This window comes from Balaenoptera borealis, assembly GCF_965194805.1.
Source record: "Balaenoptera borealis genome assembly, chromosome: 9".
Classification (NCBI taxonomy): Eukaryota; Metazoa; Chordata; class Mammalia; order Artiodactyla; family Balaenopteridae; genus Balaenoptera; species Balaenoptera borealis.
This window is the reverse complement of record NC_138873.1, coordinates 49,647,996-49,664,856: the sequence shown is the minus strand read 5'-3', so window position 1 is coordinate 49,664,856 and position 16,861 is coordinate 49,647,996. Positions and strand designations below refer to the sequence as shown.

The 16,861-nt window shown below is 41.7% G+C and overlaps 1 protein-coding gene across 1 annotated transcript in view; it reads right to left on the bottom strand.

The window, feature by feature from the left end:
* Positions 1 to 5,550: 5,550 nt before the first annotated feature.
* The window catches only part of SLC22A16 (solute carrier family 22 member 16), a 34,154-nt gene continuing 22,843 nt past the window's right edge, over positions 5,551 to 16,861 (bottom strand). The window contains exons 6-8 of the mRNA XM_082404772.1: positions 15,237 to 15,346; positions 14,137 to 14,236; positions 5,551 to 7,382 (exon numbers count right to left, since the gene is read on the bottom strand). Coding sequence (XP_082260898.1) covers positions 7,185 to 7,382; positions 14,137 to 14,236; positions 15,237 to 15,346 — 408 coding nt within the window. The 3' untranslated portion in view covers positions 5,551 to 7,184. The remainder of the gene's footprint in view (positions 7,383 to 14,136; positions 14,237 to 15,236; positions 15,347 to 16,861) is intronic.

The following is a 16,861-nucleotide window of genomic DNA, read 5'->3' as shown; positions in this document are numbered from 1 at the left end:
GGCAGACACCAAAAACAACCGGAACTACAAACCTGCAGCCTGCAAAAAGGAGACCCGGAAGTTAAGCAAAATGAGAAGACAGAAAAACACACAGCAGATGAAGGGGCAAGGTAAAAACCCACCAGACCAAACAAATGAAGAGGAAATAGGTAGTCTACCTGAAAAAGAATTTGAGTGATGATAGTAAAGATGATCCAAAATCGTGGAAATAGAATGGAGAAAATACAAGAAACGTTTAAAAAGGACCTAGAAGGGCTTCCCTGGTGGCACAGTGGTTGAGAATCTGCCTGCCAATGCAGGGGACACGGGTTCGAGCCCTGGTCTGGGAAGATCCCACATGCCGCAGAGCAGCTGGGCCTGTGAGTCACAATTACTGAGCCTGCGCGTCTGGAGCCTGTGCTCCGCAACAAGAGAGGCTGCGATAGTGAGAGGCCCGTGCACCGTGATGAAGAGTGGCCCCCGCTTGCCACAACTAGAGAAAGCCCTCACACAGAAACGAAGACCCAACACAGCCATAAATAAATAAATAAATAAATAAAAACTAAAACAAACAAAAAAACAAGTTCCATTTTCTTTAAAAAAAAAAAAAAAAAGGACCTAGAAGAATTAAAGAGCAAACAAATAATGATGAACAACACAATAACTGAAATTAAAAATTCTCTAGAAGGAATCAGTAGCAGAATAACTGAGGCAGAAGACCGGATATGTGACCTGGAAGATAAAATAGTGGAAATAACTACTGCAGAGCAGAATAAAGAAAAAGGAATGAAAAGAACTGAGGACAGTCCAGAGACCTCTGGGACAACATTAAACGCACCAACATTCAAATTATAGGGGTCCCAGAAGAAGACCAGAAAAACAAAGGGACTGAGAAAATATTTGAAGAGATTATAGTTGAAAACTTCCCTAATATGGGAAAGGAAATAGTTAATCAAGTCCAGGAAGCGCAGAGAGTCCCATACAGGATAAATCCAAGGAGAAACATGCTAAGACACATATTAATCCAACTATCAAAAATTAAATACAAAGAAAACATATTAAAAGCAGCAAGGGAAAAACAACAAATAACACACAAGGGAATCCCCATAAGGTTAACAGCTGATCTTTCAGCAGAAACTCTGCAAGCCAGAAGGGAGTGGCAGGACATATTTAAAGTGATGAAAGGGAAAAACCTACAACCAAGATTACTCTACCCAGCAAGGATCTCATTCAGATTCAGTGGAGAAATTAAAACCTTTACAGACAAGCAAAAGCTAAGAGAATTCAGCACCACCAAACCAGCTTTACAACAAATGCTAAAGGAACTTCTCTAGGCAGGAAACACAAGAGAAGGAAAAGACCTACAATAACAAACCCCAAACAATTAAGAAAATGGGAATAGGAACATACATATCGATATTTACCTTAAATGTAAATGGATTCAATGCTCCAACCAAAAGACATAGACTGGCTGAATGGATACAAAAACAAGACCCATATATATGCTGTCTACAAGAGACCCACTTCAGACCTAGGGATACATAGAGACCGAAAGTGAGGGGATGGAAAAAATATTCCATGCAAATGTAAATCAAAAGAAAGCTGGAGTAGCAATTCTCATATCAGACAAAATAGACTTTAAAACAAAGACTATTACAAGAGACAAGGACACTACATAATGATCAAGGGATCAATCCAAGAAGAAGATATAACAATTGGAAATATTTATGCACCCAACATAGGAGCACCTCAATACATAAGGCAAATGCTAACAGCCATAAAAGGGGAAATAGACAGTAACACAATCATAGTAGGGGACTTTAACACCCCACTTTCACCAATGGACAGATCATCCAAAATGAAAATAAATAAGGAAACACAAGCTCTAAATGATACATTAAACAAGATGCACTTAATTGATATTTATAGGACATTCCATTCAAAAACAACAGAATACACTTTCTTCTCAAGTGCTCATGGAACATTCTCCAGGATAGATCATATCTTGGGTCACAAATCAAGCCTTGGTAAATTTAAGAAAATTGAAATCGTATCAAGGATCTTTTCCGACCACAATGCTATGAGACTAGATATCAATTACAGGAAAAAATCTGTAAAAAATACAAACACATGGAGGCTAAACAATACACTACTTAATAACCAAGAGATCACTGAAGAAATCAAAGAGGAAATCAAAAAATACCTAGAAAAAAATGACAATGAAAACACGACAACCCAAAACCTATGGGATGCAGCAAAAGCAGTTCTAAAGGGACGTTTATAGCAATACAATCCTACCTTAAGAAACAAGAAACATCTCAAATAAACAACCTAACCTTAAACGTAAACAATTAGAGAAAGAAGAAAAAAACCCCCCCAAAGTTAGCAGAAGGAAAGAAATCATAAAGATCAGATCAGAAATAAATGAAAAAGAAATGAAGGAAGCAGTAGCAAAGATCAATAAACTAAAAGCTGGTTCTTTTAGAAGACAAACAAAATTGATAAACCATTAGCCAGACTCATCAAGAAAAAAAGGGAGAAGACTCAAATCAATAGAATTAGAAATGAAAAAGGAGAAGTAACAACTGCCACTGCAGAAATACAAAGGATCATGAGAGATTACTACAAGCAACTATATGCCAATAAAATGGACAACCTGGAAGAAATGGACAAATTCTTAGAAAAGCACAACCTTCCAAGACTGAACCAGGAAGAAACAGAAAACATAAACAGACCAATCACAAGCACTGAAATTGAAACTGTGATTAAAAATCTTCCTACAATCAAAAGCCCAGGACCAGATGGCTTCATAGGCGAATTCTATCAAACATTTAGAGAAGAGCTAACACCTATCCTTCTCAAACTCTTCCAAAATATAGCAGAGGGAGGAACACTCCCAAAGTCATTCTACGAGGTCACCATCACCCTGATACCAAAACCAGACAAAGATGTCACAAAAAAAGAAAACCACAGGCCAATATCACTGATGAACATAGATGCAAAAATCCTCAACATAATACTAGCAAACAGAATCCAACAGCACGTTAAAAGGATCATACACCATGATCAAGTGGGGTTTATCCCAGGAATGCAAGGATTCTTCAATATACGCAAATCAATCAATGTGATACACCATATTAACAAATTGAAGAATAAAAACCATATGATCATCTCAATAGATGCTTTCGACAAAATTCAACACCTATTTATGATAAAAACCCTCCAGAAAGTAGGCATAGAGGGAACTTACCTCAACACAATAAAGGCCATATATGACAAACCCACAGCCAACATCGTCCTCAATGGTGAAAAAGTGAAACCATTTCCACTAAGATAAGGAACAAGACAAGGTTGCCCACTCTCACCACTATTATTCAACATTGTTTTGGAAGTTTTAGCCACAGCAATCAGAGAAGAAAAATAAAAGGAATTCAAATCGGAAAAGAAGTAAAGCTGTCACTGTTTGCAGATGACATGATACTATACATAGAGAATCCTAATGATGCTACGAGAAAACTACTAGAGCTAATCAATGAATCTGGTAAAGTAGCAGGATACAAAATTAATGCACAGAAATCTCTTGCATTCCTATACACTAATGATGAAAAATCTGAAAGAGAAATTAAGACAACACTCCCATTTACTTTTGCAACAAAAAGAATAAAATACCTAGGAATAAACCTACCTAAGGAGACAAAAGACCTGTATGCAGAAAACTATAAGACACTGATGAAAGAAATTAAAGATGATACAAACAGATGGAGAGATATACCATGTTCTTGGATTGGAAGAATCAACATTGTGAAAATGACTCTACTACCCAAAGCAATCTACAGATTCAATGCAATCCCTATCAAACTACCAATGGCATTTTTCACAGAACTAGAACAAAAAATTTCACAATTTGTATGGAAACACAAAAGACCCTGAATAGCCAAAGCAATCTTGAGAAAGAAAAATGGAGCTGGAGGAATCAGGTGCCCTGACTTCAGACTATACTACAAAGCTACAGTAATCAAGACAGTATGGTACTGGCACAAAAACAGAAATATAGATCAATGGAACAGGATAGAAAGCCCAGAGATAAACCCATGCACATATGGTCACCTTATTTTTGATAAAGGAGGCAAGACTATATAATGGTGAAAAGACAGACTTTTCAGTAAGTGGTGCTGGGAAAACTGGACAGCTACATGTAAAAGAATGAAAATAGAACACTCCCTAACACCATACACAAAAATAAACTCAAAATGGATTAAAGACCCAAATGTAAGGCCAGACACTATAAAACTCTTAGACGAAAACATAGGCAGAACACTCTATGGCATACGTCACAGCAAGATCCTTTTTGACCCACCTCCTAGAGAAATGGAAATAAAAACAAAAATAAACAAATGGGACCTAATGAAACTTAAAAGCTTTTGCACAGCAAAGGAAACCATAAACAAGACCAAAAGACAACCCTCAGAATGGGAGAAAATATTTGCAAATGAAGCAACTGACAAAGGATTAATCTCCAAAATTTACAAGCAGCTCATGCAGCTCAATATCAAAAAAACAAACAACCCAATCCAAAAATGGGCAGAAGACCTAAATAGACATTTCTCCAAAGAAGATATACAGATTGCCAACAAACACATGAAAGAATGCTCAATATCATTAATCATTAGAGAAATGCAAATCAAAACTACAATGAGATATCATCTCACACCGGTCAGAATGGCCATCATCAGAAAATCTAGAAACAATAAATGCTGGAGAGGGTGTGGAGAAAAGGGAACACTCTTGCACTGTTGGTGGGAATGTAAATTGATACAGCCACTATGGAGAACAGTATGGAGGTTCCTTAAAAAACTACAAATAGAACTACCATACGACCCAGCAATCCCACTACTGGGCATATACCCTGAGAAAACCATAGTTCAAAAAGAGTCATGTACCAAAATGTTCATTGCAGCTCTATTTACAATAGCCAGGACATGGAAGCAACCTAAGTGTCCATCATCGGATGAATGGATAAAGAAGATGTGGCACATATATACAATGGAATATTACTCAGCCATAAAAAGAAATGAAATGGAGGTATTTGTAATGAGGTGGATGGAGTTAGAGTCTGTCATACAGAGTGAAGTAAGTCAGAAAGAGAAACAAATACAGTATGCTAACACATATATATGGAATCTAAGGAAAAAAAAAAAAAAAAGTCATGAAGAACCTAGTGGCAAGACGGGAATAAAGACACAGACCTACTAGAGAATGGACTTGAGGCTATGGGGAGGGGGAGGGGTGAGATGTGACAGGGTGAGAGAGTGTCATGGACATATATACACTACCAAATGTAAAATAGATAGCTAGTGGGAAGCAGGCGCATAGCACAGGGAGATCAGCTCTGTGCTTTGTGACCACCTAGAGGGGTGGGATAGGGAGGGTGGGAGGGAGGGAGATGCAAGAGGGAAGAGATATGGGAACATATGTATATGTATAACTGATTCACTTTGTTATAAAGCAGAAACTAACACACCATTGTAAAGCAATTATACTTCAATAAAGATGTTTAAAAAAAAAAAAAAAGGAGAAACGTTTTTGGTTTTATTTTTTATTTTACAAGTGAAAAGGCCAAGTGAAGAATTGAGTGATTATCCAGGGAACTGAATTAGTATAAAAATTCTAAATAATTCAGGTCAAATCTCTTTTTTTCCCCATAATAATGCTTTTTAAACAACAGTATCTCTACGATTGTCTTAATCTTTTACTTGCCTCTGCAGATAACACTAATGCTTCATCAATTCTAATGTACTGGACTTAAGACATATCCAACAGCTAAATTTCAAGAGCAAAGGAAAAAATAATGAACTTCTGATGAAACCCAAGTGAAGAAAATACCCAAAACCTATGGGAAACTTATCTAGAATGCAAACTCTTCTAACAGATAAGGCTATGCCATAATTTTGCAGCTGAAATGTTCAGGATCTTAATCTATTATTGTGAAATAAAAGTGAAGTTGAGGAAACAAAATTTATTACTTTAAAAAAGTAAAATCTTTCTATAAATTATTTTTAAAAGGCAAGAATAATTTAAAAAATTTTTTTAAATATTGGGAACAGATCCAGATGTCAATTTCTTAGATGATCTACAAACTTAAAAAGTTTGCGGACTTCTCTGGTGGCGCTGTGAATAAGAATCCGCCTGCCAATGCAGGGGACACAGGTTCAAGCCCTGGTCCGGGAAGATCCCACATTCCTCAGAGCAACTAAGCCAGTGCACCACAACTACTGAGCCTGCACTCTAGAGCCTGCGAGCCACAACTGCTGAAGCCCGCGTGCCTAGAACCCGTGCTCTGCAACAAGAGAAACCACCGCAATAAGAAGTTTGCGCACAAAAAAGAGTAGCCCCCTGCTTGCTGCAACTAAAGAAAGCCCGCGCAGCAATGAAGACCTAACACAGACATAAATAGATAAATAAATATCAAGTTCCCTTTAAAAAAAGTTTGCAATACACTAAAATGCCACAGCTTCTATGTACAGGGAATGAGACTTATGGAGAGAATTTGGTAAATTTAGGAAAAATCAGACTGTCAGGCTAGAAAACTCACTCCTGGCCCCTAGCAGATGTGTGTCCCTTAAGTGGGCCAAACACAAGCACATGTGTCTGCATGTTCAAGTCCTCTTCCTTCAGGGTGCTGGAAAGCAAGATATCTTTTTTTGTAGCTATAATTTTTATGGTTAGACAAGTGTTTTTTGATGGGGCATTTCTGAATGACTTGAAAACTTGACTTGAATTTAGAGCTATGATTCTCCTAAGAGAGGAAGGAATAGCAGAAATAGAATCTTCGAGCGGCTTTGTCAAAAGAAACACACTCTCACATGCCCCCTCCTCTTCCCAGTCGACAGTCCCGGTGTTGGGGGGAGGGCATCCTGATACTGAAGGGAGTGTGCAGCAGTCCCTCAGGCCTGCAAGAATCAGTGACACAGAAGAACAAATACGGAAATATATTTTGTGGCAATAAGAAAGCAGTGTAAAAAAAACCGCAAATTCTCATCTTGCTTTTTATTTCTTCTACTTTTACAAAACCATTGTTTCAAAACTTTCTTACAAAATTTAAAAAAAAGACACATACACATGACATGCAGGAGATGAGAATAATGTTCCTCTAATACAAAAGCATTAAACAATATTTCAGGTGCTACACAGCACGTCTGGCACATTTATTTATTAAGACCAGAATCCTCAGAGTTAACCACTGCGATATTTTCTAACACAGTATTATCGGTTGTGGAAAGTAATTTGCCTGAACTGCTCTCTTTTTCAGTTTCCTCCCAAGTAGTTGTCAGAGGTTTCCCGAGGGTTTCTGGAAGCATGAATGTTAGCACTCCACTCACGAAGGCCAAAGTCCCAACAAGCAACTAGAAGGAATTAAAAAAAAGAATAAGTGACACATCGAGAAAGAAGTGTATCCTTCAGAGAATAATCATTTCTGAACCTTTTTCAGAGGGCAATAGAATTGAATTTGACGTAACAGTTGTCATTTATTCCTCAGTGAGACCTTTTGGTTACTTATGCTGGTCCAGGGGTTCTTTAATTTGTTGACTAGGCTTAATCTGATCACTCATTAACCACCTACTAAATAAATCCCAGTTACAACCTGCATTATTACTCGTGTAGGCACTGTCCCAGGAGCTACACAGGGGGAAAAAAGTCCCTGCCCTGTCTTCCCAGACTCCAGAGTCTCACGGGGAAACCCAGAGTCTTGGATTTGGACTTGACGGCCAGGGACTGTCTTAGTCAACCCTGCCCCGGCCCAAAAAATTGACATGCTATCAGCATTCAATAAATGGTGGGGAATGAATGAATGCATGCATGCACAAATGAATGTTTCAATGAACCAAAACCTGCAGGATTTAGGGGGAAACAAAACAGAGGCAATGGAAACGAGCTGCTACTATGGGGGAGGGGTGGGTCCAATTGATTTCCTGTAAAAATTCAGTATTTCTTAACTTTCCAGGTTTTGACACATAAAAGGCAACCTTTTAAACTAGCACCAAGGTGTCTGCTTTTAAAAACGAAAATCACATTAAAAACTAAAGTCTGCATATCTATTCTCTGTTGATCACTATGTAGATTTTGGGTGGATTTTAGAACTAAATCTCTATATGGTCTGTAAAAACTTTGTCCTTACATAATTTAAACCCCTTTAGCAAAAAATACTGCCTGGGAAGACCCCATAAAAATAAATTAAGGCATGGTTTTTCTGATAAATCTGCATACTTGGTGCTTTTACAGCCTCTGAGACACAGTGCAACTGTGACGCGCTGTGAGGCTACATCGCTAACAGACGTGACCTGGGAAGACAGCTCCTTACTTTGTTTGCAGAACACTGACAACCGAAATCTAGAAATACATGAGTAAGCCTAGAAGCAGTAACAGAATCTAAAGTGACATTGCAAAGGACGTAGAAACCCCAGAAGAGCCCTCTGCCAGGGTCTGAAAAACACTGAATAAGTCTAAACAAGAAATAGAATCAAATGGAAGATCCAAGACAAGACTGGATTTTCCTTTTCAACTTGGTAGTAAGAATAGTCAGGCACTAAACAAACTCAGAACCCTCCATCTCCTCTCTCACTCTCAGCAGAAGACCTGGTCTCCTATGGCCCTTGGCCAGCTCCCCCAACCCCCCTACAAGAATCCCAAAAACCTCCCCCCTCCCCCCCACCCCCCCACTCCCCCACCCCGGCCAGGAGGAGCCTTTGTCGCCTCTCACCTCCTCCTGTGGGTGGGAGGTGGAAGGGTGCCGGTGGAGGTGAGGTCTTCCTCCATCAGTAGACCTCCCTTCTTACCCGCTGATTTGTTTTTTGGAACGCATCAATTGGATCTAACTTTTTAAAAGATCTGTATTGGAGTATAGTTGATTTACAATGTTGTGTTGGTTTCTGCTGCACAGCAAAGTGGATCAGTTATACCTATACATATATCCCCTCTTTTTTAGATTATTTTCGCATATGGGTCATTACAGAGTATTGAGAAGAGTTCCCTGTGCTATACAGCAGGTCCTTGTTGATTATCTAATTTATATATAGTAGTATGTATATGTCAATCCCAATTCTCACTGATGTTTGATCCTTTCCTTTCCACTGGCTAGCTTCCCTCGGTAAAAATAGAAGTTCTTGAGCCTCTTATAATTTCTGTACCCACTCTGCCCAGGAACTTGTACTTGTGACCTGTATGACCCTGGGCAAGTGACTTAACTTTCCTGTTCCTCAGTTTCCTTATCTGTAAAATGGAAATAATACTACTACCTGCCCCCAAAGGACTGTTGAAAGGATTAAATTAAGTAACACATTTAGGGCACTCAAAACAGGGACTGGCTTATGTTAAGGAGTCAATAAATGGTAGCTATCATTACTACTCTCGAGTCTTTTGAAACAAGCAAAAGAGGCCCTCTGCCTCAGCCCACACCTACTGCAGCCCCCAGCCCATCCTCTCCACAGCGCTCACTGCTTCTCCTTCCATCCTGCCCCCCACAGCATGGCCCACTCCCACCACTCACAGAAGTTGCTCTTCCCAGGCCACAGATTCCTAGCTGCCAAACCTGATGCACGTTTTCCTGTTCTGCTCTTTCTTAGCCGCTGTCCTGTCCTGCCTTCCTCACCTGCCCTCCTCCTTTGGGGTTCTGGTCACCTCCCTGTCTCCCCGGCTGCTGCATCTCAGTCTCTGCCCTGGACCCCTCTTCCCATCAGGCTTTAAATGCCACCGTTCCCAGGGTTCTGCTCTTCAGTCTCCCTCACCTCTTCATAAGCTGACTCCCAAATCTGTACCTCCCATGCGGGTGTCCCCTGAGCTCCAGACCTGCCTCCTCGACACCTCGCCCAGCCTCCGCCGTCAAGCAGGTACCTCACACACATCACCCACAATTCAAGTGCACTGTCCTTCCCCACCTCAACCTTGTTCCTCCTCCTGGGTTCCCTCCAGCCCCGAGAACAACCCTCCCATCCCTCCAGCTGCCCCCCTCCACCATATGCAAACTCATCATGGGTCCTGTGGATACAACTTTTCCATCCTGTCCTCTCCAACCCGCCTTTTGGTCTGAATGTTCTTCTGTTCTGCTCTCCTTTGAGATCCTGCCCATCCTTTCACTCATATCTCCTGGCTCCCTCAACCCACCCTGGGTGTTAGCAGTAATGCTTGCACCCAAACTCAAACTGGCCAAGTTCCTTTTCCCTCTAAGTTTTTGCCTTCCTGTTTCCTCGCCGTGGAACTCCCTTCTCTCCTTCTCCACCTTGCTGACTCTCACTGGCTCCTCCAGACACAGATTAAAGCCCCCTCCTCTGGGAAGCCTCCCCTCTGGCCCTAGCCTCGGTTGGTAGCCCTCGCCTACAACCCCATAACCCCAGCATTTCCCTACCACAGCCCTCTTCTCTGGGGCTTCTGCCTTCTGCACCAGACTGGACATCTCTCAGGACAAACGCTGTTTCTTTCATCTCTGCTGCTCATCACCTAGCAGGGAGGCTAATTCAAAATCAACACTCGACCTTTGCCAAATGAGTTCATGAATACAAACAGGATATGAATTAGGTGTCTACTTTTTTTCCTTAGATTACTAAAAAAATGATGGTTGATAATAAAAGCAACAGAAGGAGTGATTTTCATGTGCTTCTTTTTGAAAGAGAAAATATAAACTTATCTTCTAGATTACCATTTCTATTCCTCAAAATGAAAATACTGGCTCCCTAGGCAGTTTGACACCCATAAATAAGCTTAATGAGAAATTTAATAATTTATTTTTTTACTCATTAAAAGTAACAAGTAACATCTGCTACATCCAAAGGAAGTACCTTCACAGAATACTTTTGCAAATATACACAAGACCCTGCTGACAGAGGTTGTCCTGGGGAAGGGGGGACCAGGGTCAGGGTGGAGGAAGAACTTAGTTCTCTGTATCCCTTTTAGGACTGTTTGTTTATTTGTTAGACCTATACAAAAGGCATGGTATTTGGGTTTGAACCCAAGTTCTGTCACTTAAATAGGGATAACAAAAACAGTACCTGCATTCTGTGAAGACTACTTTTTGTGAAGCACTTAAAATAGAGCTTGTTACATAACAAGCACTATTTAAGTACCTGTTAAATCAAATTTAAAAACCCCTTTAACTCTGTAGTCCATAATGGACCGTTATGGATGTCCTTTAAAAAAAATCTTTATTTGGTTTCAGTGATTTTATAGCAGTTTGCTTTTATAGATTTGTCTATCTTCTTCTGTGTGTCTTAGCTTATTTTTAAAAACATCTTTTCCATTTTTATCTTTTATTTATTTAACAAAGAACATAAAGTGCTAGCACAAAGGAGATGCTTCTGGAAAAGTCCGTGACCTAAAGAGAGTGGTGGATTCTCCAAAACTCCTTCCTGTGTAGGCCAGACCCAACGCCCCCAATTAAGCAAACTTGACTGAGTGCCTGTTACTGAGACATGAGAGAGAACCATGCTGAGCCAATGATTCCCAAAGAGCAGACGCATACCACCTGTGTATGCCAGGTGATTTTTTTTTTTTTTTTTTTAAAGGACGTCTCAAACAATTTGTTTTACTACTTATGAGAGTGTTAGTGTATTTTAGAAAAACATGTAACTAGTATAACACCCATGATTTCACTGTTATTGTTGTTTAGGGCAAAGCTAAATTTTAAAAGCCATTCTATTTGATTTAAAATATTAAGTAAATTATAACATGAATGGCACGCAAGGTGAGAGAAATGCTCCGGTGGACCCAGTTTTGGGTACACAAAATGCCCTATCCTGCAAGAGTTCAACAATTTAACTGGGGGACAAAGACATACATGTGAATAATACAGCCAGACTGCGACAGCGGGCTGCGGAAAGGGTACACACGAAACGCTATGCAGACCTGGGAAAGGGAGAGGTTGCATCACTGGATCTGGGTGAGCTTCTTAAAGAAGTGGGGTTTGCTCTGGTCTTAAAAGAGGTTTAGCTGCCTCATCTAAACCCCTAGAGCTTTGGGCTTTCCACTAGTCGTCCGGCAGAGGCAGTGCAGGAGGACGAACTAGGAATGAGGCAAGTGGGTCCAGGCTGGTCTCATTTCCCCAGCCATGCAAGACACAGCCACGAAAGCTCCAGGGCACCCTCATCCAGAAGAACCTGGTGAGGCCGTTGCTCTCCACGAAGCCCAGGAAGACCCTGTGAAAGGGCCTTCATAGATATACTGGGAAGAAATCACTGCCTTAACGCATCTTAAGGTCCTGGGAGCCCTCAGGGCTCTGACCCAGATGGAGTGCAAGCTTCTGAGGCAGCCTGGGTCCTAAAAGTTCTTGGATTTACCTCTTAAAAAGGAAAAAAAAAAAAAAAAGGTCTATATCTGTCTATCTACCTATCTACCATAAAATATGGTATAATTTTTTTTAATGCATAAAACAAATGCACAGTTTAAGAAATAATTATAAAGCAAACACATCATGGTCTTGATCACCCACAAGAAAACACTTCTTGCACCCCAGAAGCCTCCCCTTCTCTCCTCCACAGGTCGTCCTGGTTTAGTCAATTAGCCTTATCTGTTTTTCTGGTTTTAACATTACTTTCATGGTTACAGAATGTATAAAACTGGTCCCATTCTCTTAAAAAAAAAAAAGATACACGAAGTTTGGGGCGGGGGAGGAGCATTCTCTGCAGAGGGGATGATCAGGCAGAGGAGGCGGGCGGGGATGAATGAGAACAGGGTGTGGAGAGGAGGGGGAAGTGTGTGAGGAAACAAAACAAAATAGGGAACGTGGGCAGGGGGTCAATCTGGAAAGGCCGTGAGTGTCAGGCAGAGTTTGGGTTTTGCTCTGAAGGTGAGGGGCAGTTGGACCAGAGCTGCGGTTCAGCAAACTACTCTGATGGGGGCAGGGAGGCGGGGGCGTGTGCAGGGAGGGAACCAGGGAGGCAGGCGGTGATGAGGGTCTGGACTGGAGGCAGGTGAGTAGGCTGGTTGTGAGAGAGGAGAGGACTCGGTGTCGTGGGTTGGAGGGGGTGGGAGAATAAAAAGTTGGTGCTCAAGTGTCACGCTGCAGGCCACGGACTCCTACCGCAGAGCGGAGACGGGAGGAGGAGGAAGCATAAGTCACCGGCGCGGCTGGGTGTGGGAAACGGTGAAGCTGTTAAGTCGCCCAGGGAGAATATCCTTGGGGCTAGTGGGTCTGCAGCTTGGAAGAGAAGTCAGAATCAGGAGAGATTACCCGCGCAGGGACTGAGAAAGACAGCCAGAATGGCTCTTGGAGAATGAAGCAATCAGAAGAAGACAGGAGCACAGGAGGAGCCCCAGAGGGGACAGCCTAGAGAGAACGCGGACCAAGAAGTCCCGGAGAGGGAGCCTGGAGGGGGAGGGAGGGCCGGCACACCCAGGGCTCTCCCCTAGGTGGTGCAGCCCCTCAGGCCACTCCCCACATTCCCCACTGTCCTCAGCTCCCTGCCCCCTTCCCTCCCCTCCCCCCATCCTCCTCCTGACCCGGCTGTGTAACAGTGGTCCGCGTGGTTTCCCAAACTCTCAGCCCGGCCACGAGGACACGTACAAACTGCACAGAACCCCTCGCACACTTCGTCACCAGGCGGACGGCTCACACTGCCGGAGCCAGGAGGAGGCACGCAGGCAGCCTTGCCTGTGAAGAGCCCCTCAAGTTTCGGGGAAGCTGGAAACCCCAGATCCCTACACCTCTCCACCAGACACCACTGGGTCCTTCCGGGAGCAGCAGCCTCCAGAACTGGCCTTGACCAGCCGTCACACGGTGGGAACACAGAGGCAAGGGCTGGGGGTGGGAGGCAGCTTGCGGATCCAGACAGAGGGGCGCAGGCTCAGAGACCAGAGACCAGAGCTCTCCCTGCGCAGTCCCGGCTTCATGATGTGCTGAGGAGAAGCCCTGCCCTGGCTGGCAGAGCTGCAATTGATTAATAGCTCCCAGCCGGAGGCGGGGCGGGATGGGGAAGAGGGGGAGAAGGCAATCAACGAACAAGAAAAACAGCAACCCACCACCCTACTTACCAGCTGGTGAGCTGTTAATTAGGTTTCTATAAACCCCCATAACCGAATTATAAATTGGCTTCCAATAAATAAAAATATAGAAGGCAGTCAGCTCTTCTGCCTCGCCGCTATCTCAGTAAAGTTCTATAAACTGATGAACACCTGTGGCATGAAGATCCAAATGCTGGAGAGGTAAATGCAGAATGGGGCTGCGATGCTCCCCACACGGCCCACCGTGCTGCCACTCCCCACAGCCAGCGACCTGGAAACACGGAGAGTATTAATACAGCAGCAAGAACAGAAGACAAGAAAGGCACAGGATGCAGAGAGTGAGGGAACAGCTGCCCAGAGCCCCTGTCCACCCTTCCAGCAGAGAATAAATAGAAAAACTTAGCTTAATATACTTGGAAATAATTTTACCTTAATTTTTTAAGAATTGTTCATGATTTATATTCACATTCTGTGAAACAGCAGTGTAAACAAGCATGCAGATAATTCAAGACAATTCAAGACCAAAAAAAGAAGGTAAACCAATCATCATCAGCTATGCAGATGAGGCCCTTACATATACTCATTGAGTCTAATATTGCGGATAACATCCGCCTTCTAGAGCAGGAGTTTATTTGGGGTATGGAGTGGGGATTTGGGAAACCAAAAGATTTATATCTATGGAACATCCTATTTCAATTTTTTAAAGTCAAGCAATATCTTAATGTGCTTTCCTTTAAAAGTTATTTAAACCTTATAGAATGTCTAGTAGGAAGCAAAGAATGTGCCTTCAACATGAATAAGTATCTCTTATTAAGCCTAGGAGAAAGGCCCCAGGAGAAACCAAATCTGCCAAACAGCTTGATCTCAGACTTCTAGCCTCCACAACTGTGAGAAAATTCACTTCTGTTGTTTGAGCCCCTCAGTCTGTGGTGCTTTGTTATGGCGGCCCTAACAAACTAACACAACTGACATCAGGACATCAAGATATACAACCTGAGAAAATTAGCCTTGAGTCGATGTAAGTCAACTGTATTTGAGACTTAAAATGGTTTTAGGATAATAAGAGTGTTATTTCAAAACCAGTTCTCTAATATCCCTGCTAATGACGTATAGACAAAGCCTCAAATTCAGAATTAGCATCATCATGTAACCCTCCCATAGCTCGGAGCTCCAGTAACTTCTACGGAAAGAAAGCATTTATACTCAAAGGCCAAATGTAATCAAATGACACATAAGTGAAAGATAACAACAGAAAAATAAGTAACTCTTACCTTACAATGGTTGGATACAGCTCTGCTGTATAAAGGTATATAAGGCCAAACGCTGCCCCTATGGCAAATTTTCCAGCCATAGATGCCACCACACACCAAACGTGATAATCCTGAAGAAATATATATTAGCAAAATAGACCATCATTTTGTCATCAAGTAATATTTTAAAAGAAAAATAGAAAATCCTTAAAATTATTACTTAAAACTTTCTAATTCTCCAGTATTTTTCAGAACAATGAAGAGTTTTATTTTGTAAACTCGACGCATGGTCTGCAAAAGCTTTCCATCTTTATGAAATTTAGAGGACAGTTTTACTGTGCCTCCCTGCAGCCTTGGAGATTTCAAATTACCAAATAAGAAAAGCTATTTGGGAAGAGACACTTTGGAATGAGACCCTCCCAGATGGTTTCTGCTGTCGTCCCTGACATGTTCTACTTCCTGCAGTGGTTCTCAGAGACCTCCCACAGTCCACCTTTTCTCTCCTCCTCTGTCTGCCAGCTGGGTGTTGAGACCCAGGTGACCTTGGAGCTCATGTGTGAGGAGTGGCAGCACCTCCGTCAACCCGAGTCCCTGAATGATTCAATGGAGCCAAACACCCCCTTCACCACTCCCACAGCCACCAACGAGGTACACCCACATCCAACTTTCTATGAGCAAGAAATAAATGTCTATGATGTGAAGTTACTGAGATTTGGTGGTGCCTCTATTAAGGCAACCAGTGTCACCTTGTCACCTTAATTACTATTGTAGACGATATTTGTTGAATGAATTAATGGGACTTAAAAATTTTTGTATTGTGTTGACATTACCATTTGGAGAGAAGTTTTATGAGAGGGGAAAAATTTGTGGCTAAGGGTTAGTACTCTATTTCGAGAAATCCCCATCAGCCACTTTCCTGTCTTCCACATTACCGCTGGGGCTTAACCACCGTAGAACCTGAAGGTTCTAGGGTTTCCCTAAATCTTCACCAGCTCAAAGACAGCTGCCATCAACTCAACAAATATAACTGCAAGCTACTTAAAAACACAAACAAAAAGGGTGTGGATGAAGCTCCCTCAAATTGGCAGAGACCTCCTTGTCTTAAGCAGTTTTAACTGATGTGTATCAGTTGTATATATCAATCACCTGGAAACGTCAATACATAAAACATTTGATTCACCAAACCTGATAATTAAGTGAAGCGTTACTATAAAAGGAAGTCACTGGTTAGCTTAAGTTAAATTTCAAACAATATGCAAAACTTAAAATGCCTTGATCTAAATGTTGAGATACTGTTGCTTAATAATTATAAAATCAATTTAAAATAAAGTATTTTAAAGTATTGTTATAGTGACCATATTTTCCATATTGAGAATGAAAATACAGGTTTTACATTTTGGGGGGAAAGAGAAGAAGCACTTCTGGGTGCAAGAGGTATTCTAGGGGATGGAGTTTGCCAAAATACAGGAACGTGAAAGTCATTTCAGTAGTTTATGGCACTGTTTCTCACTAAGAAATTGAATTTTAAAAACAAGCTCCTCAGGGGATTTATGCACACTAGAAATTGGAAGCTACTAATCTACCACAGTGAAAAAAAACACAAGACTACTTAAACTGGAACAATCCTGAACATAAGACTCATCGTA